Source organism: Balaenoptera musculus, chromosome 7 (genome assembly GCF_009873245.2).
Source record: "Balaenoptera musculus isolate JJ_BM4_2016_0621 chromosome 7, mBalMus1.pri.v3, whole genome shotgun sequence".
NCBI lineage: Eukaryota > Metazoa > Chordata > Mammalia > Artiodactyla > Balaenopteridae > Balaenoptera > Balaenoptera musculus.
The window spans coordinates 110,106,203-110,131,612 of NC_045791.1; the positions used below are offsets into that span (position 1 = coordinate 110,106,203).

General features: G+C 49.4%; 1 protein-coding gene and 1 long non-coding RNA gene across 9 annotated transcripts in view; one reads left to right on the forward strand and one right to left on the reverse strand.

The window, feature by feature from the left end:
* Window positions 1–6,837, reverse strand: part of LOC118898143 — a 34,171-nt gene extending 27,334 nt beyond the window's left edge. For all 3 annotated transcript variants that reach the window (XR_005020623.1, XR_005020625.1, XR_005020624.1), the window contains exon 1: window positions 6,471–6,837. This is a non-coding gene — a long non-coding RNA (uncharacterized LOC118898143). The remainder of the gene's footprint in view (window positions 1–6,470) is intronic.
* Window positions 6,838–6,930: 93 nt separating this feature from the next.
* Window positions 6,931–25,410, forward strand: part of MLPH (melanophilin) — a 41,562-nt gene continuing 23,082 nt past the window's right edge. For all 6 annotated transcript variants that reach the window (XM_036858126.1, XM_036858124.1, XM_036858125.1 and 3 more), the window contains exons 1-2: window positions 6,931–7,081; window positions 13,383–13,516. In XM_036858126.1, coding sequence (XP_036714021.1) covers window positions 13,407–13,516 — 110 coding nt within the window. In that variant the 5' untranslated portion in view covers window positions 6,931–7,081; window positions 13,383–13,406. The remainder of the gene's footprint in view (window positions 7,082–13,382; window positions 13,517–25,410) is intronic.

Consider the following 25,410-nt stretch of genomic DNA (forward strand, 5'->3'; position numbering starts at 1 on the left):
GGATGGGGTGGCGTACATTTCTTGGTTGGCCATGGGCTTTGGGATCTGGCCACGGGGTGGGGAAGCAGTGGGTGAGGTACTGTTGGAATCCCACTCCTGGTTCTGGGCTGGTTTCCAGTTGGCACTGACTCCCGAGCCTGTACTGGCATCAGACAGAGAGGGCGAGGGTGGCAGCAGCTCAAGTGAGAGATCTTGTGACAGATTTCACGGTGGGGAAGGTCATCAGCAACACTGCAAATGTTCCAGAACTTTTGTACGAGAGTTTAATGTGAAGTGCAACTTACACTGTTAAAACTGAAATCAGGTCATTCTGTGAATTACGGAAGTGAAGGAGGGGTGGAAAGAATTGTCACTGTAATGCCTGATTTAGCAACCATGATTTGGGAACCCAGAGGTGGAGGTGACCACCCCATGATGGAGGGCAGGATGCTCTCAGGGGCTAACCTAGCCACTTCCCCTCATGTGCCCCAGCAAGTAACCACCAGAAGGGCTCTGGGTTTCAGTTTCTAGGTCTGCTCTTCACAGCTTTTCTACCTCTGGTTATGCCAACACCAACTGAGCTGGTCACTCTTGCTGTGGTGAGAGCCACAGGGCAAGGTGAAAGCCTAGGCTTTGAGACTCTCAGACCGGGATTTGAATCTGATCTCACCTCTCGAACTGAGTGACCTTTGGCTAGTGTCTTAGCTTCCTGACCTGCACAACCCAATTGATAACTGTATAAGTCAGGCACCCAATTCAACTGATACTGCATAGGTCAGGCACCCAACTCAACTGATACTGTGTAGGTCAGGCACCCAACTCAAATGATACTGTACAGCTCAGGCACCCAACACAATTGATATTATATAAGTCAGGCAACGAGACAATGCTCACAGGCACCCAGTAGGTCTTCAGTGAGGACCAGTTCCCTTCATGCTCCTTCCCTTCATAAACACAACTGAGATTTCCAGAAGAGGGTCTTCTGAGAATAGAGCGTAAAACTTTATCGCCTAAGTTCTTTCCCTTCAGTATGAACCATTTCTGCTCAATTCCTGAACCCTTCATAGTGAAAGCTCCTAATTAAGCTACTTTAGGGAAAGACAAGTGCTCATTGGCTCATGTCTCACATATCTGAAGCTTCCAAAACCCTGAAAGCCTGAGTGGTCTGATGGCTTTAGAGTCAAGGGCTTCATTCTTCAGATTTTTCCCTCTTCTTGGCTGGCCTCTCTGCCTAATTAGGGCTCCTTCTAAGCACTCATCAAAATCTAATTCCTCATGTGTTCAGATGGGGGGAAAGCAACTTGCTAAAATGAGTTTGCAAACCCTACATTTCTGATCTACTGAACATGGGGTAGAAACAGGCAAATGAATTCTGTTCAGCTCTGAGTAGAAGGGGACTGTTTGTTTCTTGCCCTCTGACACATCCTTCCTGGGGAGAAAAAGCAAGGATGAGCTCAGACCAACCCAAGATAGGGGAAGAGGCTGAGATGAGCTGGGGGCTGCTGTCTCAAAACACAGTAAGGGCTGATGAAGGGTGAGAGGAAGAGGGGAACGATGGCCCCAGAAGAAAGCAGGCTTCCCTCTCCCAACCCTGCATCCCACCTTTCCACCAGCCCTCTTCTCAACCGGCACTTCTCCCCGGAAGGTGCCCTGAGCTTAGTTCACCTGGGTGGTGGGAACAGAGCTCTGTTTGGAAGATGCCCATCAGTCAAAGTTAAAATCAAGGGCATCATCAGAATACTTAACTATGATTACTGAACAATATTTATTCAACAAGTAGTCATCAGAGACCAACCATGGGCCAAGCGTGGCAGCAGGGACGTCAAAGTGAACATGCCAGTCCTGGGGCTGCCGGACCTTAGAGCAGGGGAGCAAAGACGTTACCAGAGCACCTCACACACATGGTGGGTAAACCATGAGAATGGTTGTGTAAGAACGTGACGGGAATAACGGGGAGTCTGATAGTGGGGAGGGCTGGACAGGCAGGAAATGCTTTTCTGAGGGGAGGACAGTTGAGCTGACACCCGACAGGAGTAGGACTTGTGCAAGTGAGTGGGGCAGGGACATCATTCTGAAAAGGGCTGGAGCTCTCGGAAAACGAGAGGGAAGGCAGGCGGAGGCTGGGGGACGAGCAGACAGGCGCTTTCCTGGGCGTGGTTCTGACCCCCGAACCCCCCCACCCCCCGAGACACACAGCTCAGGGGTCACTGTATGTGCTCCACTGCAGTCACGGGGCCCTGTGTGCTGAAGAGCGGGCGGGCAGCAGGGTCAAGTGACACGTCCTCAAAGGCCCTAGGATTCCCCGCCCAGGAGAACAGCCACAAAGCCAGGAGAACACGTCTCAAAATGGGATTTTTCTCAGTTTTTCAGATGCATAAAAGAAAGAAAATCATTCAGTATTTGATGTAAATGCATTTTCTTTTTTTTTAAATTTTTACTGGAGTCTCGTTGATGTACAACGTTGTGTTAGTTTCTGCTGTACAGCAAAGTGAATCAGTTCTACATATACACATATCCACTCTTTTTTAGATTCTTTTCCCATATAAGTCATTACAGAGTATTGACTAGAGTTCCCTGTGCTATGCGGTAGGTCCTTATTAGTTATCTATTTCATATATCGTAGTGTGTATATGTCAATCCCAATCTCCCAATTTATCCCTCCCCCACCCCTTTTCCCCCCCTGGTAACCATAAGTTTGCTTTCTACATCTGTGACTCCATTTCTGTTTTGTAAATAAGTTCATTTGTACCATTTAAATGTGTTTTCTTGTAAAATATAGTTTACTGAACATGGCTGGGATTGGGGGTGGTACTTTACGTGTGTTCAACTTCCTGGGCGTTCATCTCAAAAATCCAGACGCCCTGCTTAGCCCAATGGCAAACCAGCCCAGAGGATTTAGACAGGGGAGAAGGCAGGAGGGATTTAACTGCTGCCTGCTGGTGAGCTCTATCAAGGACCCAAGAGGGGCGGTGGATAGGGGACCGCAGGCCTTTCAGTGCTGAAAGTGCCCGCGGGGGAAGCTGGCACTTCCAGACGCTGCAGGATGCTCCCTGGTGGGCCAGGGGCCTCCTCCCCCTTGGGGTCTCCTCTCTACCAGCAGAGATGAGGGCAGTCCCAGCCCAGCCCTGAACAGGACTTGCCTGTCCAGCTTTCCCTGAAGATGGGGGACTTCCAAACAGTGAAATTAAAGGGCGCTCCCCTGAGGCCCATCTTCCGTGGTGAGCTTCCTGATGGCATGGCCGAGACAGCCATCCTGCCTTCCTTGCTGTGTCCGCCCCTAAATCTCAGAGAAGGCAGGGTCTCCTGACAGCCACTTTTAAGACAAGGAAGTGGGGAGGGGCCCTCTACTGCCCTCTGGTGTCCACCCACCAAGCCGACTTCTTGAGGGTCCGTGATGGCTTGTGGAGATGCTTGCTGCTGGAGAGGTGAGCCATCTCTAACTCACGGTGTGACCTTGGGTGTATGCCACCCCCTCTCTGAGCATCAGTTTTCTCATCTGTAAGAGACAGGATTGGACCACACAGTCTTAAAAAAGAAAGCCAGCCTGAAGCAAGTGAACGAGGATGGGCAGATACAGGGGCAGGGGCAAAAAAGGGAGCCAGAGGGTAGCACCAAGGGGCACACTGGGAGCCCTGAGAAGCTAGGAAGGGGCCAGGGCTCCAAAGGTAAGGCCCAGGCAAGCCAAGAATACCAGGAGGAGGAGAAACAACCGAGCCCAAGATCCTGGCCAGCAGCCACCAAGCCCCACTGTTTACCTTTCCCCTCCTCTGTTCTCTGTCCCCTCCCTTCTCCCCGTAAATAGCTAAATTAAGAAATCAAGATATCCTGAACTGGATCCTTCACAATAAAGGATAATTATTGAGACAACTGGCAAAATTGGAAAGGGTTCTCATGATTATACATAACAGCATATCATTTACCGATTTTGATGGTTGGATTGAAGTTTTGTAGAAGTTTGTCCTTGTTTGTAAAATACATACTAAAACATCACGTCAGCAACTTACAAATTGGAAGGAGGACTTCTTTGTATCATACTTCCAAATTTATGTCATTTTTGAGATTGTTTCAATAAACTTTTTCAATTCTAGAATTTTCTCTTAAAAATTGCATACATCCTTTGACTTGGCAATTCAATGTTAGGATTTTATTGTATAGATATATTTGTATTCGCATATATGCACAATGATACATATGTAGGTACAATTACATTCATGTACCATCATAAATATGTATATGCCAGTGATATTACACATTATACGCAAGATGTTTACGGCAGAAATATTTTTAAATAGCAAAAAATCCAAAGTTAACTGTCCATCAATAGGAGAGCAGTAAAATAAGGATGGTAAACTCATGCAGTGGCTCCTCTGCAACCATTAAAAAGAATGAACCAGGTCTATACTAACAGGGGTTAATATCTACCTAGCACTCACCTCATGGCAGGTCTCATCCGAGTGCTTTGTGTATACTGATTCAGAACGACCCTACTGTGTAGATCCTGTTGCTATCCCCACCGTGTAGAAGAGAAAATTGAGCCTGGGGGAGGTTAAGTAACAGCCCAATGAGGATGCGCTCAGCTGGGGTCCAACTCCTGCAGCTGGTTAAGCTCCACATGCTTAACCACACACAATAATTCAGGCAGAATACACAAGGCACCACTGCTAATGATGGTTTTTGGGAAGTGGGCTTGGGTGAAGGAATAAGATTGAGTTTGACTTTTCATTTCATACTGTTCATATTCTTTACCATATATCTTAATCACACATCACCATGTATCAGTTTTACACATTACTTAAAACCCACTAATTTAAATACATAAGCATGAAAGTATAAAAAACATTTTAAAACTATGGACAAGAGTATGGAAGTTACTCTAAAAAGTAAAAATAGAGTTACCAGATGATCCAGCAATCCCACTCCTGGGCACATATCCAAAAAAGATGAAAACTCTCATTTGAAAAGATACAGGCACCCCAATGTTCATGGCAGCACTATTTACAATAGCCAAGAAGACATGGAAGCAACCTAAACGTCCACTGACAGAAGATGTGGTGCAAATATACAATGGAATACTTCTCAGCCATAAAAAGGAATGAAATAGTGCCATTTGCAGCAACATAGATGGACCTAGAAATTATCATACTAAGCGAAGTCAGTCAGAGAAAGACAAATATCACATGATATCACTTATATGTGGGATCTAAAAAATAGTACAAATGAAGTTATTTACAAAACAAAAATAGACTCACAGACTTAGAAAACAAACTATGGTTACCAAAGGGTAAAGGGGGGGGTAAATTAGGACTTTGGGATTAACAGATACACACTACTATATATAAAATAGATAAACAACAAGGACTTACTGTATAGCACAGGGAACTATATTCAATATCTTGTAATAATCCATAATGGAAAAGAATCTGAAAAAGACTAGATATATGTATATGCATACCTGAATTACTTTGCTGTACACCTGAAACTAACACAACATTGTAAATCAACTATACTTCAATTTTTTAAAAAATGAAAGATAAAACACACATTTAAAAAAAAAACCGGTCCTGATACCGACTTTTAAGGGATCTGTTAATTTTATAAGCAACAGTAAAGTATATGGTAAGGAAATGAAAAACATTAAGAACCGGCTCACAGGGTTTCTGGAAACTCTGGGTTAAGTGTGTCACCTTACTTCCCGGGTTCGCACACACAGTTGATGGTGCTTGGCCAGAGCACCAGAGGACAGAAATACCCACATGCACTTACAGCGCTTCCGCGGGCACAGCAGACAACCAGAGCTCTAACCCGAGCTGAATTGTGTGGCTTTTTTGAAAGTGCCTTATAAATTATCCAATGTGACATCACAATGATCCTATAAGGTTTAGTTTCCTCCTCTGTAAAACGGAGATATCAGTATTTGTTCACCTAACAGCACTGATCATTTATTTATTTATATTCCTATCCCCATTTCGCAGATATGGAAAGTTTCGAAAGTAGTTCCTGGGGGAAAGAATGTAGTTTTGTTTTATCTTTTTTTATCAACAGTAAGTGAGAGGGAGGAGGGGGGAGTGCTTTGATGCGCCCAACTCCGGAAGGTAAAGGGAAGATGGTGACGCCCTTTAATGTCCAGGGGGTTTGGGAAGGACAAGCGGGCACCGCACGGTGGCTGGAGCTGGTGGCGGTGCTTCGCACGCTCCGGGTTTGAGGCGCCCCTGAGCGCGAGTCCGGGCGCGGAAAGTGAGACGGCGGCGCGGGAGCTCGGAGGGCGTTACGCACGGCAACCTCGCACGCGCACCCGCCCCGTCTGTGCGCGGATGCTGACCCCGCCGCGAGCCGCGGCTGTGACTTGCGGGACTTTTTTGGCGCGCAAGGTCGCGGTGCCCTCCCCGTGGCGGGGCTACTGGCGTTTGAGCTTCCGGGTCCAGCCAGAGGGGGGAAAACGTGGAGGGGCGCGTGTCTGCCTCAGGAAACACGGGGTCCAGAGTCCCACTTACCAGTAAGGCGTTCCCACGAGTTAGTCTGTGGCTTTGGGGAAGGCGCTTTCCTGGGCCTCAGTTTCCCCATCTGTAAAACCGGAGTCAATCGCGCAGAGTTGGGATGGGAATTAAACGAGGTACCGCGCGCTCCAGAGGACGAGAAAGGCCAGCGGCTCCCTTCGCGCCGAGGGCAGGACGGCGGCGGCCACATCACCGCGCAGTCTCCCGACTCGCCAGGCGTGGGCTCAGCCCTCCCCTCCCTGCCTTCCTCCCCGAAGTAGGCTGGGGGCGAGGAGCGGTGGGCTCTGCCCGGCACCGGCGCCTCCCGCGCGGGCGCCCCGGGTGTCCGCCCCGCGCCCCGCCGGCCCCCCGAGGTGCCCGGCGCTCCCGGAGCTGGGCGGGGCGGGGCAGGGCGGGGCGGGGCGCGGTCCTCGTGACCCGGCGGGCGCCTCCGGGACCTCGCCCCTCCCTCCGCTGCGCACCCTGCGCCCTGCCTGGCCCGTATCTGCCTTCCTGGCCTCAACGCGCCGCGACCCGACGCCCGGCCCGTCGCCTCGCTCTCCCTAGCAGGACCGCAGAGAGCAACCCCGGGGTCCGGGCCAGGCCGACACGCCCCCGGAAAGGAGTCGGTGAGTTCGGGGAGAAGGGGGAACGGCGGGGTCCGGGGGCGCCCGGGATATCCCGGAGGCCCCAGGTTCAGGGCGGGTCCGCGGGGCTGGGTGCAGCCCCGCCGGTGTGAAAACGCCCCCAGCGGCCCCCGGGCCTCGGTCCTGGCTGATGAGGAGGACGCGTCCAACCCACCGAACCCCAAACCCAGGCTTCACCCGGATGGCGTGGTCAGGCTGGTCTGGATCCTCAGGGAGCAAAAAAGCCCTGTTGCGGATCTACATGCAGACGGGGCTGAGGCTGCCGGCCTCGGAGGAGACTCACTCCGGCTGGTCGCCCAGGGGCCTGAGGCTGGTCGGGGAGAGCCCCCTCCTGCCCGGAGAGAGAGAGCCCGGGTGGTGTCGTGGCATGGGAGGAGGCGTCCTGGACTTTGGGGCCTCTGAAAGCCCCAGTTTTATTGGAATTATGTTTTGTTCGCCGGCACGCCCCTCGACAGCCCACCACCTTGTGATCGGGATGGGGGAAGGGTCTGTAGGCGGAGAGAGTCACACAGTGGGCGCTGGCCCCAGGTCCCTGCCTGAGCCAGACCTCTTTACAAATCCCCTGCAGTTTCCCAGGCTGTGTCCTACTCACCTTAACCAAATGTTGAAAACCCCATTTCATTTTCAGTTGGGTTGGGGTCTTTGCATTTTTATGTTTGTTTTTTAAAATTTTAGTTACACATTTCTTTCTGAGAGGTTGGAATGATAAAGGGGGGAGGTGAGGCCCCCACTAGCCCACCAGGTGCAAAGGTGGCCCTGCGCTTGGCCATGAAGCCCCAAGGAGAAGGCCAGGGCTTGCAGACCATGGCGGCGGAGCAGTGACATTGGCACCTGGGTTCAGCCCGTTCACCTCTGTCCTCCGACATCCGGCCCTCCACTGGATTCTCAGCCACTCCGCTGACCTCAGTAAGACACGGCTCTCTTGGGCAAGAGCCCCATGCCAGGGCCTCACGCCTTAGATCCAAGCACCAATCATAGGTCCCTGTGCTCCACCACATCCAAAATCTGGGTGCAGTGCCCCGCAGGATTCGCTGAAGACAATTCCAGGCACATAGACTAGCAGTCAGTGGGTCTTATTGATTAAGGCGTTAGTGACTGAAAAATTAAAGCCAGCTGAGTGGAAGGCTTGGGGGTGGTGAAGAGGATCCAGAGCCCTGTAGGCTACACAGAAGGGAGACTTTGGTGCCCTCGGATGACAGTGTGGTGACTTCTCATGGCTGCCCCCAGTTCATGCCATTGGGTCAGCCTTCTAGGGCTGTCTCATCCTTTTCAGAAGCAATCTCTGGAGGAAGAGCCCACTCCTCTCTACCCACCTTGTCACCTCTCCCTTTAATCCTGACATCCTGGCATCACCCAGGGCTGGAGAGAGACATAGAGGTCACGGTACAGATGGAAAAACTGAGACCCAGAGAGGAAGGGGACTTGTCCCAAGTCGCAGGGCTGGTTGGTGCCTGAACTGGGATAGGAACCCAACTCCTGAAGCTCAGCCGCAACCTCGTCCCTCAGCGTCACCTTGGGACCCGTCCTTGCTGTGGAGACTAGAGCTGAGGCTTTAGCTGCAAGTGCAGAACTATGTCCGTGCGTAAACAAGGTTTCCAGCAGCTTCCCAGGGAGCTGGGAGAACAGAGAGAACGGGCAGGCGAGAGGTAAGCTGCAGGACCATTGCTGCTGGAGTGATTTCAGAGCACCTGCAGGGGGTGGGGGGAAGGTGCTCATTTTGCAGCTGACGAGGGTTGGGGGTTTGGTTGCTGCCAGTGGGCAGCAGGCCCTGCCTGCAGAAGTGACCACACAGGCCAGCTTTGGGAAGCAGCCGCAAAGGGTTAACACAGAGGCCCCACAGCTGGCACCTGGGCCTTCCCTCAGGAATGTGCTCGCATCTTTATCAGCAAGAGTTGCCCACCTGATTCTGAGTCAGAGAGCATTCCTGCCATTGTTTGTTGGGCATTAAAGAGGAACTTGGACTTTTTGCAAAGTTTATCTGCTCAGGCGTTGGTGACTACTCATAATTGCCATCATTCCCAGGCTCAGGGGGCCGCCAGCCCAAGTTTTGTGTAGGAGGGATCCCCGCCCAGATCTCCCTTTAATGTGGCCAAAATATGAACTCAAATCTTTAACAGATAAAGATGACCCACCATTGAAAGGCGGTGGTCTGGGTTCAGGATATCCACTTGGTAAAACCTGTTCTACCGTCTCTTTCCAACTCATTAACCTCCGTGTCACGCTCTCTTTTCTCCGTTATAGCGTTTTAGCGATGGGGGAGGGCTAACAGTCTCAAAGATTACAAATGTGGTTAAGTCTGAGCTGTGGACCAGGCGCACATTGAAAGTGTTTTGTTCAGGAAGCTCATGACTAGGCGTTATCTACACCGAAGCGGAACCAGGAGCAGGTGGAGCCTGGTGGGGGCTGCCCTCCCCAGCACGCACGCCCTGGGGGGCTCCCCCAGGCTAGGGCAGGTCAGAGCCCGGCACCCTCCGTGGGTCCAGCATGTCCTCTGCTGCCATGTTCCCCCTTGACTGTTACGGTTGGAGGGATACCGGGTGGAGATCAGGATCTTGGTGAGCAAGCAAAGTGGGGAGTGAGGAGAGAGATGACTGTGGCTGAAAGGCTGTCCCCTCCATGAATCCACGTGGATCCCTCAGCGTGGCCGTACCTGGCAGAGGGGCTGCCCTTCCACCATACCCCGAGTTCCCCCATCAGCCTGACGCTAGCCAGAAGGGGTGCTAGCAGCACACGCCTCGATTGCCAGTGACTTTTGGTTTATGCATTTTGAATACTGAAATCAAACATATTCTCCATTCGACTTCAGATTATTTCCTGAAGATAGTTTTTTAAAAGCTTTAAACCATCACCCCACCACCCATCATCACCACCACCACCAACAACAACAATGAAAAAAATAAATTAATAAAAATAATAAAAAACTGGGACTTCCCTGGCAGTCCAGTGGTTAAGACTTCACCTTCCAATGCAGGGGGTGCAGGTTCAATCCCTGGTTGGGGAGCTAAGATCCCACATGCCTCGGGGCCAAAAAAACAAAACATAGAACAGAAGCAATGTTTTAACAAATTCAATAAGGACTTTAAAAATGGTCCACATCAAAAACTCTTTAAATAAATAACTAAATAGCTTTAAGCTTCTGCACATCATTAATTCACTACATGGGAAGATTTGGTCACAGTAGATAAAGACCCATGTCGTGGACCACCCGTGTCGTGGACCCATGTCGAGAGCCAGGCTCCTGACCCCTGGCTGTCCTGAGAACACGCTTCCCTCGGAAGCATCGCGTCCCTACTGCATGGCACAGCATCCTACGTATGGGATGCGTCTGAAATTTGGAATCACTCTCCCTCCCCTCCTCTCCCTGCACCTCCTGCTCACCCAGAAGTTGGGCCAGAGCTAAAACTAGGCACCACATATACCCTGAGAAAACCATAATTCAAAAAGAGTCATGTACCACAATGTTCATTGCAGCTCTATTTACAATAGCCAGGACATGGAAGCAACCTAAGTGTCTATCGACAGATGAATGGATAAAGAAGATGCGGCACATATATACAATGGAATATTACTCAGCCATAAAAAGGAACGAAATTGAGTTATTTGTAGTGAGGTGGATGGACCTAGAGACTGTCATACAGAGTGAAGTGAGTCAGAGAGAGAAAAACAAATACCGTATGCTAACACATATATATGGAGTCTAAAAAAAAAAAGAAAGGTTCTGAAGAACCTAGGGGCAGGACAGGAATAAAGACGCAGATGTAGAGAATGGACTTGAGGACACGGGGAAGGGGAAGGGTAAGCTGGGACGAAGTGAGAGAGTGGCATGGACATATATACACTACCAAATGTAAAACAGATAGCTAGTGGGAAGCAGCCGCATAGCACAGGGAGATCAGCTTGGTGCTTTGTGACCACGTACAGGGGTGGGATAGGGAGGGTGGGAGGGAGACACAAGAGGGAGGAGATATGGGGATATGTATATAAGTATAGCTGATTCACTTTGTTATACAGCAGAAACTAACACACCATTGTAAAGCAATTATACTCCAATAAAGATGTTAAATAAATAAATAAAATAAAAATAGGCACCAGAGTAAAATTTTTCAGATAATGTCTAATCCATGAAGTACCAACAGTCTGCTCTTGGTTTAGCTATGTGGGATGCTTGTTTTTCGAAGTCTGTATTGCATCGTTCCTGGCTTCATTAAACAGAGCATCATGAACACATATCACTTTCCTCAACAACTCAGGGTCATCCCTGGAACCTCCGAAATGGCGCTAAGCCATGGTGCCATGGTCCCCTTGAAGCGTGGGAGGCTGTCTGCTTCCCTCTGCATGCTGGTCTCCCCTGTGCACATCTCAGTAGGTTGCTGCCCGGCGTCACTCCAGGCAGCAGGCTGCCAGGCTGGGCCTCTTCCCCACCCGACCCCGGCAGGCCCCCGCCTCGCCAGAGGTGCCCGGACCCTCCCTGGTCCAGTGCGCGCCCGTTCCCAGGCCTCAATGGCCTTTGCTATCTGAGCTGGGAAACCAAGTACCATCCTCATTAGAAAGACGCATCAAACAAAAGAAACAGGCTTGAGCGGGGGCTGGGGTGGGGGGGATCCTGTGGGTGCGAAGCCTCCAGGTGGCAGTTCTGACTCCTAGTGGCCTTTCCATCCATCCCTTATCGGTCACTGACGCTCTAAGACGGTTAAGCTTGCGTGACAAGAAAGATATACTCGTTTCCTTTTGTTCTGCTTTTCTCCCTCACACCTCACAATTTTAGTTTCTTGAAATAAGGCCTGGAATTGTGACTTTTCCTTGAGGAGAGGAGAGAGAATGCCCGCTACTCAGCTGATGGTCACGGCTTTCATCTGCTCTGGAAAGAGAATGTCAATGAATGGGCGTCTTATGATAGAATTTTTTTCAACAATGGTGAAAAACAAAAATGAGTAAAGCCCAGTCATCCATCAAATGACTTTTTGTTCCAGTTTTTTTAAAAACAGAAACTGTGTGCTCTAGAGGAGCATCAGGCGTCAGTCTTGGTTTAATGTTTTCGTGTCCAAAATCTAAAGTCAACTGTAATGAAAATAGTTTGAATGATTCTGGCACATCAGGGCATCCTCTTAATGCATCGTTCAGAGTCAGTGCGGTGCTTGAGGATGGAAGTACTGAGGGGTCGGTGCAAAAAATTTAAGAAATTATTTGTCACCGATTTTAAGGCACAAGCCAGGAAGCAGTTTAGTTGACAGCCGTGGGATCTCTGTGGACATTTCCATTTTAGCTGGTATCGAGTGTTGCTCAGAAAATGTCACTTTTCATAATTAACCTCTTGTAGAGCAAAGCAGTTTTCTAACACAGAGCAAGTTGTGTTCACATTTCTGCAGAGAGTACTTAACGGCTGGTCAGCACTGGTGAAAGGGAGATGTTCCCCAGAATTCAGAAGCAAAATTGGGTCTTTCGATGGGTGTTAAGGTTTCCCAGTGAGAGCAGACAGATTGGATCCCTTCTCTGATGTTCCTAAAAAGCAGATTTCGGTCTTCAGTGAAGACTCGCTGAAGCCACACAGAGGTTCTTGAACTCTCGGTTGCCCACAGGGAACCTGTCACCCAAACAGAATCTTCCCCCAGAGCCGAGCTGGACGGGGTGTCGTGGCCACAGTCTCTGGCCAAGGGGCCCCTGTATGGCCTGACGAAGATCAGAGAGGTGGGAGCACAGAAAAGCACCCCCATGTGCCAGGGAGAAGTCGCCGTCATCGCGATATGTGATGTCACCAGCTGTTAGGAGGTGTGAAGAAATACTCAAGGGACAGGCGTGAAGGGGGAGGGAGAGACAGGTGGAGGTGTCATCAGAAGATCTTGTTAGGATGCAGATTCTGAGTCGGGAGGGCTGGGGCAGGGCCTGGGAGTCTGCGTGTCTCACGGGCTCTGGGAGGTGCTGCTGGTCCGCAGAGCACACTGCATAGCGAGCAAGATGGTAAAGCTCTCCTCCTCTTGGTTTTTGACATTTGGATTCTCCTTCCTTTGTCCTCTTGGCATTGATTGGGGTCTTCCGTGTCCTCGAAAAGGGCATAACGTCATCTGAAGTCTGACTCCTGGGGTATGGGGATTGTACACACGAGTTCATTTATTTCGACTGCACACATTTCCAGACACCCATTTGCCTGTTTTCTAAAACCATCTAACCCAGGTTCCAGCTGCTGGGAAATCAATCAGCACTTTCTGTGTTGCCTCTTCTTTGTGAATTGGCCGGCATCTGCACGTGGGCTTCCTGGGCTGAACACTGTGGTCCTGTGTTATTCCAGGTGTGACCCTGACGAGAAGCAGAGATGGGGAAAAAACTGGATCTTTCCACGCTCACGGATGAAGAGGCCAAGCACGTCTGGGAAGTAGTTCAACGGGACTTTGACCTTCGAAGGAAAGAAGAGGAGAGACTAGAGTGAGTGTGTGTGGCTGGGCCCCTGCAGTGCAGCCCTGGCGGCCTCCGGGGGGGCTGTCCCCTCGCGGCCCTCTGAGTGGCCAGACAGCGGGAGCTCGGGTACAGGACACTGGCCGGAAGCCGGGCGCTGGGAAACATTCTGCTTTCTGGCCTTAAGAAACTTTAATTAAGTTTCTTCCTAATTAAAACAAGGAGATCTGACTTTCCTCCGGAGAGTCAGATATTCCCTGAATAGTTTTATTTCAACTTGATCCAACCCCAGGGTGACATTCTCTCCTAAGCGGGGCGACACTTAGGGCATGGCATTGCACGAACAAAAGAGCTAAAGGTGATGAATAGGGAAAGTCTTGACGCTGGCCTGAAACACCCAGAAGCTGGGAGCAAGGGCATTTAGGACAAAGGCTGCCTTCTGCCTCTTTCCAGCAGTGTTGGGGGCACCTCATCCTCAGCATGGAGGCCCCAGCGCCGTTTTGCATGTCTCTCCCCGTGGGCTGAGCTAAAACCCACCCGGCGTTGCTTACTCCCCCTCTGCCTTTGCATATTCCTCCACCAGACCTCCAAGGCTTAGCTGTCCCCTGGGCTCCCTGTTGTCTTGGTGACGTTTGTGGGTTGGTAGGCCTATTGCGAAGGAGACATTGTATAAAGACTCAAGGGGGGGAGGTAGCCAAGGAAATGCCTGCAAGGCTCCTGGTGGCGGAGCACTGAGAGGAGGTCAGAGCCGTGGTGGGAAGCAGGCCGTCGGGGGGCTGAGGACCCGGGCAGGACTTGGGCCTTTCCCCGCGTGGCTGCAGGCCTTCGGGCAGGGGAGTAACAAGGCCCGGCTTCCGCTCTGCAGGGGTGGGCTACGGAGGAGCGGTCAGATGAGCTCTGAAGGGGCACCTGACCTGCACGTTTGCCCACGGGTTGCACGTGGGGTGTGGAGTATGGGAGGCGTCAAGGTCAGGGTCACTCCAGAGCCATGGCCTGAGGAACTGGGGCATGGAGGTGTGGTCACCTCACCTGGGGAAGGCGAGGGTGGAGCAGGTGTGGAGGAGACCAGGACACGGGTCAGACCTGTTGACACTGGGTTGCCTGTTAGACGCGAAGTGGACAGGGGAGCCCCCCACACACGGGGCTGGAGCCCAGCAGAGGCAGGACTGAGGACGCATCGACCTACAGGTGCTGTGGCTGCTACAGTCACTCCAGACTTGGTGGCTTAAAGCACGCAAATCCCTCGTGACTCTGGAGTCCAGAAGCCGAGGTGTGGGCGCGGCTGCCTGCCTTCTGGAGCTTCCCTTGCCTCTTCCAGCGTCTCGAGGCACCCACGCTCCTTGGCTCCTGCCCCCCCCTGCCTCTTCAAGGCCGTCAGCCTGACGTCTTCCAGTCTCTGTCTTTCTGACCTCTGCTTCTGTCGTCACATCTCTCTGACTCTCCTGCCCTCCTTTTTTGCTTAGAAGGATCTCGCGATCATGCTGGGCCCGCCCAGCTAATCCCATCACCAACTCACAACCCTTAACTTAATCACACTTGCAGAGTCCCTCTTGCCCTGTAAGGTGACACAGTCCCAGGTTCTAAGAACCAGGACACATAGCGTTTTTGGGGTAGAGGGATCATTACTTAGCTGCCCCCAGTATTTAAAGCCATGGGCCTGGAGGAGACCACCCTGGAGGGGGGACACAGAGAGAAGGACGGACCCCAGCGGAGACAGAAGGAGCAGCGGTGGGAGCCTCTGGGTCCCGACACAGAGCAGAGCCACGCAAACCGACAGACTGTCAAGAGAAGCAAGTTCCGCGGAGCCCAGCGCCTCTCGGTGGCGGGGAGGCGTCTGGATCAGCGCCGCGAGGCTTCCTGCTGCCTCTCTGTGGAACCCTCCACCCTCCGCTCTGCCGTGGGCTGCAGGTCCCCCCCCACCCGGGTTTTCATTATGAAGGCGCTTTCTCCCCACTGGTGTCTAGGGCCCTGACTCAGCCCCCCGCGACCCCAGGACTGGGGCCCAGAGCTGACCTTGGCCAGCGTCCACGCGCCGATCGGGCCCGCCCTGCCCCTCGTCCCCTCCCTCTGCTTCAGCTGTGGCCTCGAGGCTGCACCCGGGGCCCAGGGCCACACGCTCTCAGCGACAGAGCCCGCCTGGCCTTTGCTCTGGGGATCACAGCCTCTTCAGGCAGCCCAGCTGTTGTCACTTTTATTTTTTATTTTTTTTATTTTTTTTTTTTTATTGAAGTATAGTTGATGTACTTTTATTTTCAATGACAGCTTAGACCCTCCCATTCGATACATGTATAGAATCGCAGATCAAGCAGAGGGGAGGGGAACCCAGCCCTCCAGAGAGACCCTTGAGTGGCTCAGCCCCTCCCTCCGTCCAGGCAGAACCCAGGTGGTTGTACTGAAATTCCGATCTTTCTTGTCTACGGGGGATGCCCTCCTGACACCCTTCCTCTTTATTTTCCATGTTCCTCTAGTCATTTCACACTGTAAAAGGGAGACACGCCCAGGTGAGCTCCACTTACTGCTGGGAAAGGAAGTCTCCTAAGGATCCGAGGTGTGTTGCCTCCACTTCTGGGGGGCCTGTGGGTCAGGTCAGGTCCCCGGCCAGTTGGTTATGGTCAGGGTCATGTCCTTGTTCGGAAGTGCCTGAGGCCTTTTGCTCACGCGGCCTTCAGATCGGCCGCTCTGCTGTGTCTTCTTGGCCATCCGTGTGCGATTAGATGGTGAGCTTACTAAATATAATAGCGCAGGACGTGGTCCCTGGAAATGCTCTAGCACGGAGAGGTGGTGGTTCAGAGAATCCACATCAGAGTCAAGGCAAGGATGCTGGAGCCCCAGTCGCCTTCCCATGATTGGTGCTTCTTGTGCAGACACAGGCCCCTGGTGACACACTGGGGAAGAGTCGTGGAAACAGCGGGGGCTTAGTGAAGGGTATTTTGTGGGGTTTATTTTTTGATGTTTTTCTCTCTTGCTCACTGTGGTATTGGTTAACTGTGCAACGAGAGGTGAAGCCACCTCTGCCTGTGACAAGCCTTATCCCCAGGGTCCCCGTGACCCCTGGGAGCAGGGCCCAGGCGTGTGGTTCTGAGGCCAGGACACGCGGGGTGTGGGTTCAAGTTCTGCTCGGGTGGGTGCTGAGACTTAGGAAGGGCGTGGCGGAAACAAGCTCCGAATAAAGACAGTTGGGTTCTGGACACTGAGATTGGTTCTGCAGAGCAAGTTGGCTAAAATACCAGCAGTCTAGAATGAAACTGAAGACAGTTTAAAAATAATAAACCTCCTTCTTCCCAATCTCCTCTCAGTGTTAATCTGTGCATTTCACCAGTTTCAACATTAATCGTCCATTTCCTGAAACCACAATATCCCATTCTCTGTCGCACGTCTGGGTTTCTCCACGATTCCTTGGGGTCCTCATATTTTCTCCCAGTTCCTCATTCTCTAATCTATGAATCAACAATGGGCTGAATGGAGAAACTGGCCCTCAGGTGACCACTAAGTGGGTGACCTTAACAAACTGAGCTGCTCAGGGGTTGTTCAGATGAGTTTGTTTGTTTGTTTTTTAATTTTTATTGAGATATAGTTGACTTACAAGGTTGTGTTAGTTTCAGATGTATAGAAATCAGATGAGTTTTTGATGTCTTTGACACACTCTGAAAGATGCCAAATGGATGGCCCAGCTCAGAACACCTACCGAGGTCGTTGACAGAACAAACTTAATAGGGGGGAAACCGTGAAACCAAGAAACAGACACATGCATTACTTGGAAAGAACTTTCCTGTCCTGAATACACGTCAAGTGGACATAGTGTGTGGGCTCAAGGTCAATTCACCAGCAGCACATTTACCGGAGAGGCGATTTGCTAAACAGCCAATTCACCAAATTTACCAGTTAGGAAACAATCAGACAAAAAAAGGAATGCGTTTCCTTCAGAGTTTACAGAGTTCACAGAAATGTATGTTTGATGGAATTCACCAAATTTACCAGTTAGGAAACAATCAGACAAAAAAAGGAATGCGTTTCCTTCAGAGTTTACAGAGTTCACAGAAATGTATGTTTGATGGAATTCACCAAATTTACCAGTTAGGAAACAATCAGACAAAAAAAGGAATGCGTTTCCTTCAGAGTTTACAGAGTTCACAGAAATGTATGTTTGATGGAATTCACCAAATTTACCAGTTAGGAAACAATCAGACAAAAAAAGGAATGCGTTTCCTTCAGAGTTTACAGAGTTCACAGAAATGTATGTTTGATGGGTGGCTGCTCAGGTTTTCTCCCCATGTGGGAGCATCACCCTGTAAAGGGTGCTGGGATGGGGCCTGGGTGAGGGCACCTTCTCCTGTGGGGTAGGACCAGCACCTCTTTGGCTTCTGCTGTCAAAGTGTGTGACCAGTGAGCTGGCCCAGGTCCCCAGCACTAATGCCCACATGCCCGGTAGACCATCTCCATGACACGAAAGCCTCTGAGCCCTCGGCCAGGCCTGACCCCCTGCCCTGTGCAGAGGACTTCTCACAGCCCCATGGGGAAGACGGAGACCATCCGGTGGTGAAGGGCAAAGGCTGGAGCGTCTTGGTGCATCTTCCCCATGAGCCTCCTAACGGGACATTGCAAACAGAACACGCTTGTTGCAGGGACTGGGGCTGTGGGCAGACCGTGGGGACAGCTACCCTCTGAACTGACCAGGAGGATTCCCCTGGGGGGTCTAGCTGCTGAGTGGCAGGTGCCTTGTGGAGCTTCCAAACGGCTTTTCTCACAGGCTATTTCGGGAATTCGAGGAGAAGGAACGGGGAGGCTGTCTGGCCTTTGATTTAGCCCCAGGCAGATATAAATCTCTCCCTGAAGTCGGCATGTGTGACCAGGGACTCGGGAGTAGGGTGTTTACTGTACATGGTGTGATGTTATTCCTGGCTTCCCATCAACACAGTGCTACACTCTGGAGAATCCAAAACCCAAAGATGCACAAAAATTCTTAGGCAATTCCTCAAGTGTTCACTCTCCTCCAGACCCTGGTCACTGTCACAGTGAGCTCACCCAGTTCCTCACAGAAAGCTCAAGGCTACCAGGTGTAACCTCCCCCCATCCTCCCCCCATCCTCACCTGTGTTCATGCCCACCCTGTGTTCCCTCTCCTGGCCCTTACTTGTGCTCTGGCCCTTTCCTGTCTGCTCCCAGCTCCTGGAGCATGGAGCTGCCTCGGTTACTCCCTCTCTGTCCTCTAGCTCCTACTTGGAATGTCAGTAGGATCAATCGCCATATTGGAACAAAAAAACAAAAGCAAGAACAAACAAACAAATAAACACAGAAAGCCTTTCCTTTGTCCCTGACACCCTGCTAAACTCTGGCACATCTTGCTCCCTTTAATTGAAAAGACAGCCCACACTCAAGGGCTGCACATCCTTACATCTGCCTCATGTTGCACTGGTCTGTTCTGGCAGCTACCCCTTTCACAGATGTAGATAATCAATGAAACAACATGAAAGTCCCTAAAATGCAACCAAGTATGTATAACAATATCTAGTACAATGGTAACATTTCATATCAGTAAGAAAGGGAAGAATTAGTTAAAGCTAAGTGTTGGAATAGTTGACCATGAGCGCAGGGCTGGGGGAGGGAGTTTGACCTCAGTTAGCTTTATAACTGATATATTAAAAATGTAGAACAGGAAACTGAAAATTATTGGAAGAGAATATAAGTAAATATGTACATAATCTTGGAGTGGAAAAGCCTACATATGACAACACAGGTAGACCTCACAACACAAAATACTGATAAGTATTGACTAAATACGTACATCTGAATTTAAAAGGAAAATGTTTAATTTTTTAAAAATTAGAAGAAACAGTTTTAACAGAAATGGCAGTGATTCATATCTTTGATCTCTAAAGAGTGTCTTAAAATCAGAAGGATAAAGAAGTTTTCCAAATTAGAAAAACACAAAAATCCGAAAGTTTACATAGGAAAGGGGTAAATGAGAATGCATGGGTGACTCATGTCGCTGGGTGAGGACCCAAGTTTACCTAAGTAGAACACCCTGTTTTCAAGGGCACAGCCCACAAGTCAAATATTAGGGCTGCAGACCTTCCCCAGAAAGGCAAACAGGTGGTGATGTGGATTTGCAATCTTTGCAAACAGACCTGAATGGCTGAGATTACCCATGAAAGAGCTCCTGGTGTGACACATGGCTTGCAAACCATGACTTGCTTTAAAAATAAATAATAATAAGGAATTTGAGGTCACCCTTTGTTGGGCCACCTGGCACCACAGACAGGCAACTCCAGGGTTGAAAACACAGGGGCTGAAACAGGAAGTCAGCTGCCAGCGCAGCCTGGAGATTAACTTTGGTCTGAGATCACTTATGAGATTCCTGTGAGCCTCCCTCTCAGCGGGCTGTCGTTCACACATCACCACGTATTTCTTCTTTATCCCTTTTATCATCATTTGCTCATTCTCTTCAGAAGACCTCAAGGAACTTTAGCAAGTGTCTGTTTCCCTCATTATAATTCCTGATACTTAACTCATATAATCAAGACCTTACATCATGTAATTGCTGTTCAGTTCTTATTACATTATGTTTGTCCTCTTTCAGCAATTCTCTCTGACACTTTAGTTTGGTTGATGTACCTTTAATACTTTTGTCTCAATTCTGTGACTCATTGGTCCTTTCACCCTCATTCTTAAGGATCATACTTGAGATTCGATTTTCAGTCCTCTGGAGCACATCTTCACGTTGTTTTCTCCGGAATGGCATGGCGGGGGGGTGGGGCGTGGATTTTATATTTGGGAATCTCTCAGCTGGGAGTGAGATCTCTGCTCACACATTTTCCCCTCAGAACCATGGCAGAATAATGAGCCCCCAAAGATGCCCATGTCCTAATCCCCCGAATCTGTGAGTATACTGGGCTACCTGGCAAAGGGGAATTAAGATTGCAGATGCAATTAAGGGTGCCAATCAGGGCCTCAGCACGGGGAGACAATCCTGGGTAATCCAGGTGGGCCAGTGTGGCCACAAGGGGCCTGATAGACAGAAGGATGCCAGTCAGGGCCTGGACGCAGGGAGACAATCCTGGGTTATCCAGGTGGGCCACAAGGGGCCTGACAGATGGAAGGAGGGGGGACACAGGGCAACGTAAGAGTGATTCATGGTGAGAAGGACTCAACCCGCCATTGCTGGCTCTGAGACGGAGGAAGGGGTCGTGAGCCAGTGAATACAGTTGCCCTCTAGAAGCTGGGAAAGCAAGGGCACAGACCTTCCCCCTGAGCCTCCAGGAAGAATCCCAGGCCCACCAACACCTTGATTTTGGGTGCCATCTAGGACTTCCATAGCTTGAGAGGAGAAGTCAATACCTGGCTTCAAAGCTTCAAAAGTCAGGCTGACTCTCTTGTTAGGGGCTAATGCAGCTGGTGACTTTAAGTTGAAGCCAGGGCTCATTTACCATTTTGAAAACCCCAGGGCCCTGAAGAACTATGTTAAATCTCCTCTTCCTGTGCTCTATAAATGGAACAACAAAGCCTGGATGCCAGCACATCTGTTTACAATACGGTTTACTGAATATTTTAAGCCCACTGATGAGACCTACTGCTCAGAAAAAGATTCCTTTCAAAATAATACTGCTCATTGACAACGTACCTGGTCACCCAAGAGCTCTGATGGAGATGGACAATGAGATTAATATTGTTTTCGTGCCTGCTAAGACACATCCATTCTGCAGCCCATGGATTGAGGAGTAATTTTGACTTCTAAGTCTTATTCTTTAAGAAATGCCTTTCATGAGGCCACAGCTGCCAGAGACAGTGATTCCTCTGATGAATCTGGGAAAAGTAAATTGAAAACATCTTGGAAAGGATTTGTCATTCTAGATGCCATGAAGAACATCCATGATTCATGGGAAGAGGTCCAAGTATCAACATTCACAGGAGTTTGTAAGAAGTTGATTCCAACTCTCACGGATGACTTTGAGGGGTTCAAGACTCCAGTGGAAGAAGTAACTGCAGATGGGGTGGACACAGTGAGAAAACTAGAATTAGAAGTGGGGCTCCAGATGTGACTGAATTGCTGCAATCTCATGATACAACTTGAACAGATGAGGAGTTGCTTCTCATGGATGAGCAAAGAAAGTGGTTTCTTGAGATGGATCTACTCCTGGTGAAGATGGTGTGAAGATTGTTGAAATGATGACAAAGGATTTAGAATATTCCATAAACCGAGTTGGTAACACAGCAACAGGATTTGAGAGAATTGACTCCAATTTTGAAAGAAGTTCTGCTATGGGTAAATTGCTATCAAATAGCGTTGCATGCTACAGAGAAATTATTCATGAAACAAAGAGTCCATGCAGCGAACTTCATTGTTGTCTTAATTTAGGAAATCGCCACAGCCGCCCTAGCATTCAGCACCCACCACCCTGATCAGTCAGCAGCCACCAACACAGAGGCAAGACCCTCCACCCACAAAAAGAACATGACTCAGAAGAAGGTTAGCAATTTTTAACAAGAAAATATTTTAATTAAGGTATGTGCATTATTTTTTCAAACATAATGCTATTGCACACCTGATAGACTTCAGTATAGTGTAAACATAACTTTTATTTGCCCTGGGAAAGCAAGAAATTCTTGCGACTTCCTTTATTGCAATATTCATTTTGTTGCGGTGGTCTGGAACTGAACCCACAATATCTCCAAGGTGTGCCTTATTACCTGTCAGGTGTTTGCCCTTCTCTGCCTTGGCTGTCATCTTCTCTCCACATTTCTGTCTCCTCAGCCCTTTTCTTTGCATTCTAGGAGAGTAAATGTGTGACTTCCAAATCAGCAGTTCTCAAACATTTTGTTCTGAGGGACCCTTTATATTCTTAAATTACTGAGAACCCCAAGGAGCTTTTGTTTAGCTGGGTTATAGCTGTCAATATTTATCCCATCAAAAATTAAAACTGGGTGTTTTAAAAATAGTCATTCATTTATTTAAAACAACAATAAACCCCTTACAACATAATAAAATTTTTATGAAAAATAACTTTTTTTCCAAAATAAAAACATGAGTGAGGACAATGGCATTGTTCTGTATTTTTTGAAAATCCCTTTAATGTCTGGCATAATCGGAGATAGCTGAATTCTGGTATTTCTTCCGCGTTCAATGTGTTGTAATATGTTGTTTTGTCTGAGGTGTTGGAAGAAAATCTAGCCTCACACAGATATGTAGTAGGAAAAAGCAGGAGTGTTTTAGTAGCTTTTTCACATAATTATGGACATTGTTTTGATAATACACGAAAACCCTATGACTGGTAGTTTCTTAAAGGAAGTTACAGTAGTTTCTTAAAGGAAGTTACAGTGTGGAATCTGAAACCATGTCAATGAACTTTACCTTTCCTGTTACATTAAAATCCATTGGTCCATCTTGCACTTGGGGTCAATCTTCTATCCACGCGTGATTTTGTGACACCTATGCAGACTTTCCAAACGTCGACACGTTTCATTATACAGAACCCAAAAAATCACATTCATTACCATCACTGCTGATCTTATCAGAAACTTCTCAGTGATGAAAACTCACTGAGAGGCTCAAGTCAGCAGAGACGTAAAAGTTTTCCAAAAGTCTTTGAGCTTGAAAGCTTGAGTTTTGTCAGTGCCAACAAATACTGTCACTTGACACACTTTTAGCCAAAGACGCACTTCATCAAGACATGCTTTCCTTTCTTTTCTTTTCTGGCAGAGAGCAGATTGACTGCCGGTACACTCTGTACCTCTGGCTTGATCTGTGCTAGGGCCCCAGAACTTTCACCCACCATAGCTTTTGCACCATCGGTGCGGGGGTCAAAGAGCAAAAAAGACAAATATCACCTTAGTGTTATTATGAGAAGAGTTTTGACCTTGTGGACCCTGTCAGAGGGTCTCAGGTACCCCTGTAGGTCCCTGGACCGCACCTTGAGAACCACTGTTCTGAATCCCTGGACTTGATGTTCTGCCCGTTTCCCTCCCCATTGGCAACCTCAGTTCCTTTGCGTCTTCACTTTAGCCCAGTCTTCTCCACCTCGGTGAACATAGCCTGTGGTCTTTCCAGCTCAGCCTGGCTTCTTCTTACCTCCTGCTCCTCTCTCTTGTGCCGACTCAGCACACCAAGCAGACTAGTTTCAAGTCTTCCTCTGTTTACTACTACTGTGTAGTAAATCACATTCAGGGCATCTTTTATTCCTGAAGGTGACCTTAACTTGTAGCTGCGTGTTGGGCTTGTCCCTGCCTGTAGTGCAGGGACATCTGGTCGACCCTGTGATTGCGATAAGCAGGGTATATGGATGGCTTTGGCCCCTCACGATCCTTCAGGTCCATTGATGTGCCCTCTGGTTGGCAGGCATCTGGTGTTACTCTGCTGGACCAATGCGGGGTCCCCTCTTCCCTCCCTCCTGTTTTCCAGCTGTGAAGAAGAGAAGTTATGTTTTAAAGAATCTGAAGCAGAGTCACAGATGTAGAAAACAAACTTATGGTTACCGGGGGGAGGTAGGGGGGATAAATTGGGAGATTGTGATTGACATATACACACTACTACATATAAAATCGATAACTAATAAGGACCTACTGTATAGTACAGGGAACTCTACTCAGTACTCTATAATGACCTATATGGTAAAAGAATCTAACAAAGAGTGGATATATGTATATGTATAACAGATTCACTGTGCTGTACAGCAGAAACTAACACAACATTGTACATCAACAATACTCCAATAAAATTGTTTTAATTTTTAAAAATTAAGATTAAATTTAAAATTTTTGAAAAATAATATATATTACAAATAAATATATTCACAAAAAAGGAATCTGAAGCAGAGGATCATTATCTGTTCCCCCAAATTCAACACCTGAAAGTTTCCAGCCACCACCCCAGGACTCTCGCGGGCTCTTATTTAAGAGGACTTCACATCCTGGGATGCAGTGTACCTCTACACGTCCTCGTCTTTCTTCCCGGGGGTCCGGCTCTACCTGGATGGAGAATGGGGGACCCAGGCCGGGAGAGAAGCTGGACAAGGCCCTGCCCAGCCAAGGGGTGGCCTTTAGGTTTTCTGGCTGAAGCAGATACATCAAGAGTGGACGCGGAGGACACTAGGCCCTTTCCACCTGGCCCCAGGTGCTCTGCTGTTTAAGGAAGACACTTGCTCTGCCTTGTCGATGCAGCTTTATCTAGCCTGTAGTCAGTGGATGACAGTATTCTTCCTAGGTTCCTGCCACCACTGGGCTTTTTTTCCTTGGCTTTTGAAGCTGAGACAAGAGTCTTACTTGTGTCTCTGTCGTCATGAGTATTTCAGGGCGTGTTTGGTAGGGGAAATCGGTGCGGTGTAGTCCGTGCCTCGTGGAATCAGAAGGAGGCACCCAAAGCTCCGTAGAATCGCTGCCCTGTCTTCAGCCTGCACCGGGCTCTGGGGCGTCCCCGTCAGAAACCACGCTCTCTGCAGAGTTCTCGGGAGACAGCGGCACCTAGTGTCTGGCTCGTTTTTGTCACTAAGAGTGGATTAATTTGATCTCATCTGAAACTAAAAACATTACGTTTGGCAGACGTTCTCTGCAGACCAGAACAAAAGCGTTGTGTTTATCATCCGGGGGCGCATCTTCCGTTTGGCGAGTTCACCCGGAAGCTGCTACTGAAGACCTGAGGGTGGGAGCTGGTTTCCTGGGACTTGGGTGCTGGATCACTCCTGCTCTGGACGCTCTCCAGGCCAAGCCATTTCAGCCTTTCGCTCCGCAGGGACAACCTGGGGAGTCAGCCCCACCTGCTCCCCTGCTGGAAGAGACCCAAACCTGCCCGAGGAGGAAGTACGATCTGACTTTGCCCTCAGGGCTCTGCGTGGCCTTTTTAGGGGGGCTGTTCGGGCAGCAGTGGGACCGCTGTGATCCAGAACCTTTATGGCTCTCTTAACCTGTGTGGGTTCAGCTTCTCAGCTCTTACTGTCG